At 55.0% G+C, this 2,243-nt stretch overlaps 3 protein-coding genes across 13 annotated transcripts in view; 1 reads left to right on the top strand and 2 right to left on the bottom strand.

Moving 5' to 3' along the window:
* Positions 1 to 735, bottom strand: part of SKA3 (spindle and kinetochore associated complex subunit 3) — a 25,344-nt gene extending 24,609 nt beyond the window's left edge. For 4 of the 6 annotated variants that reach the window (XM_023751195.1, XM_023751192.1, XM_023751193.1 and 1 more), the window contains exon 1: positions 488 to 735. In XM_023751195.1, the coding sequence (XP_023606963.1) occupies positions 488 to 712 (225 nt within the window). In that variant the 5' untranslated portion in view covers positions 713 to 735. The remainder of the gene's footprint in view (positions 1 to 487) is intronic. The other 2 variants (XM_023751194.1, XM_023751196.1) reach the window with 2 other exon arrangements.
* Positions 684 to 1,687, top strand: MRPL57 (mitochondrial ribosomal protein L57). Its single transcript, XM_006085511.3, has 2 exons — positions 684 to 810; positions 933 to 1,687. Exon 2 carries the CDS (start codon positions 938 to 940, stop codon positions 1,244 to 1,246), a length of 309 nt encoding a protein of 102 aa, XP_006085573.1. The 5' UTR covers positions 684 to 810; positions 933 to 937; the 3' UTR covers positions 1,247 to 1,687.
* Positions 1,342 to 2,243, bottom strand: part of ZDHHC20 (zinc finger DHHC-type containing 20) — a 95,984-nt gene continuing 95,082 nt past the window's right edge. For all 6 annotated transcript variants that reach the window (XM_023751199.1, XM_023751204.1, XM_023751202.1 and 3 more), the window contains one exon: positions 1,342 to 1,587. In XM_023751199.1, the coding sequence (XP_023606967.1) occupies positions 1,496 to 1,587 (92 nt within the window). In that variant the 3' untranslated portion in view covers positions 1,342 to 1,495. The remainder of the gene's footprint in view (positions 1,588 to 2,243) is intronic.

Consider the following 2,243-nt stretch of genomic DNA (forward strand, 5'->3'; position numbering starts at 1 on the left):
CACAACGACATCATAATACAAATCATGAAAAGTTAAATAAGTCTATATAGCATATATCGCACCCACAGAGAGACAGACCCGTGCAGGTAAAAGGACACTATGGTTGTCTGTAGATGTTTAGAATATGCCTACGAGGATTCAAATTAAGTCACTAGCAACCCACCAACTTCTCTTCTGGCGTGAGACGATAAGAATGAAACATATGTTCTGTCTGATTAACCCCCCAAACCTAGCGTAACACAGTGCTATCTGACAGCACCCAGGGGCACGGCCTCACGGTCCCACGACTGTGGTGTCTCTCCCTTCCAAACGGAACCAGCTGACCATTCCCCTTTACGATCCCCCTCTCGGTAGAGCGCAACCATAATATCCCGGGTCTTCACTCTCCGCGCCGTCCGCATTCGTACCCAGCGGCCCCCTCCCACGGCGGATAACGGCCCACCCGAGGAGTGTGCCCGTTTCGACGCCACCCACCCGCCCCTCTCACCGCCGTCTTCCCTCTCCAGCGCCCGCTGCAGCCGCGCCGTTTCGCTGTCCAAGGTGACCGCCAGAGACCGCAGCTTCGCACAGAAGCTCCGGATCGGGTCCATGGTGAGCACCCAGCGCCGCGGGCCCCGCCACTCGCTTGAATCCCCGGCGCCGGAAGTTTCGTTGGTCCCGCGGCTGGCGCACTAGTCCTCTCTCGCGGGAGCCGAAGTCTCGCGGGAGCCATCTCCCGCGGAGGAGGCCCACGCCGGGCGGAGCCAACGCACTACGGGCGGTGCGTCAGTCGGCGTGCGAAGGGACGCGTGCTCCCGAGGCGGTGGACTGGTGAGTGCCCTGGCTTTCGTGGCCACTCGGGGACCCTGGGTGGGCGAGGACTTCCCCGGAGACGCAGGTTGCTCCGGCGCCGGGCGCATGGCCAATCCGTTCCCGGTCTCTGTTCGCAACAGGCGCCATGTTCCTGACCGCGGTCCTGCGCCGCAATCGCATCCCTGGCCGGCAGTGGATCGGAAAGCATCGGCGGCCGCGCTCCGTGTCCTTCCAGGCGAAGCAGAGCACTATCCGCCGCCTGGAGACGGAGGCGGAGAACCACTACTGGCTGAGCGCTCCCTTTCTTAGCGCCGCGCAAGAGTTCGGGCACGCCGCGGCCCGCAGGGCGGCCGCCTTCCAGGCCATCAAGGCGGCCCAGGAGGTCAAGTTCCCGCCGCACCGGCGGCTCGTCGACCAGCTCAACCACCTCAATGTCACCAAGAAGTGGTCCTAACGACCGCGCCCTGGAACCGGGAGCGTTAGAGACTGTGACCGCCAGGAAACTCGGCTTGGCGCGGTCAACAATACAGATGACATACTGTAGTGTAGTATACCTGAAACCTGTATAATTTTATTAACCAATGTCACCCAATAAGTTCAATTTTAAAAAGTGACCTTTGGACCAGAGTCGTGAGCAGAGCGTTCAGAACATCCGGTCTTCAAGCTCCAGCTTCTCTCTCGTGTTTCTGTTTCTTCACCCGGGTTATAGTGATGTAAGATGCATTTTGGGTGAACCTGCGATGAAACTGCAAACTAATGGTTTGAAGTCTGTATATGTGACATCCAGTGGGTTGCCTAACGTAAATGAAAACAAGCTTTGTCAGTCAAATATATTCCTAAAAATGTCTTTTTTTCCTTCTACCAACAGTGGAGATTAAAATGAAGTAAAACGGTTTTTATCAGAACTGTGGTGTGTTTTAAAAAACTTTATCAGAAAAAAAACTTTATCGGGATAAAATTACATTTTATACAGTTAATCAGCTGTGGATCTTTTCTTTCAAAATAACCCTTTTCTGGATAAAAATAGTCAAGCCCTTTCCATGTGTCACCCGATACAGTAATTCTATTGAGGCAGGTTAGTAAGAAACTAGGAAAATTCCCAGGTAAGTGGAATGGAGAAACAGACAAATGGCTGAACAAACTTGGAACTGCTGGGCAGAGATTCTATCTTCCCTAACCAAAGATAACTAATGAAAAGGAAAATGGGGGGGGGGGGCAGAGGGCAGGGGCAGGGGCAGGAGGGGAGCTTGCAACCTAGTTCAGTATGTGGTTAAAACTGTAGTCTTACTTCCCCACTCTGACTGACTTGGGCGGAGCTGCAGAGCCTAACCCCAGGGCCCCACCACAGCTGACTTGGGCAGAGCTGGGGAGCAGGCCCCCACCTGGAGCTGCGAGGACCCTCAGGGGCCCGTCACAGGAGGAGATGCATAGGTCAGAGCCTCCCCACAAGT

Source organism: Myotis lucifugus, unplaced genomic scaffold, assembly GCF_000147115.1.
Source record: "Myotis lucifugus unplaced genomic scaffold, Myoluc2.0 scaffold_19, whole genome shotgun sequence".
Lineage (NCBI taxonomy): Eukaryota > Metazoa > Chordata > Mammalia > Chiroptera > Vespertilionidae > Myotis > Myotis lucifugus.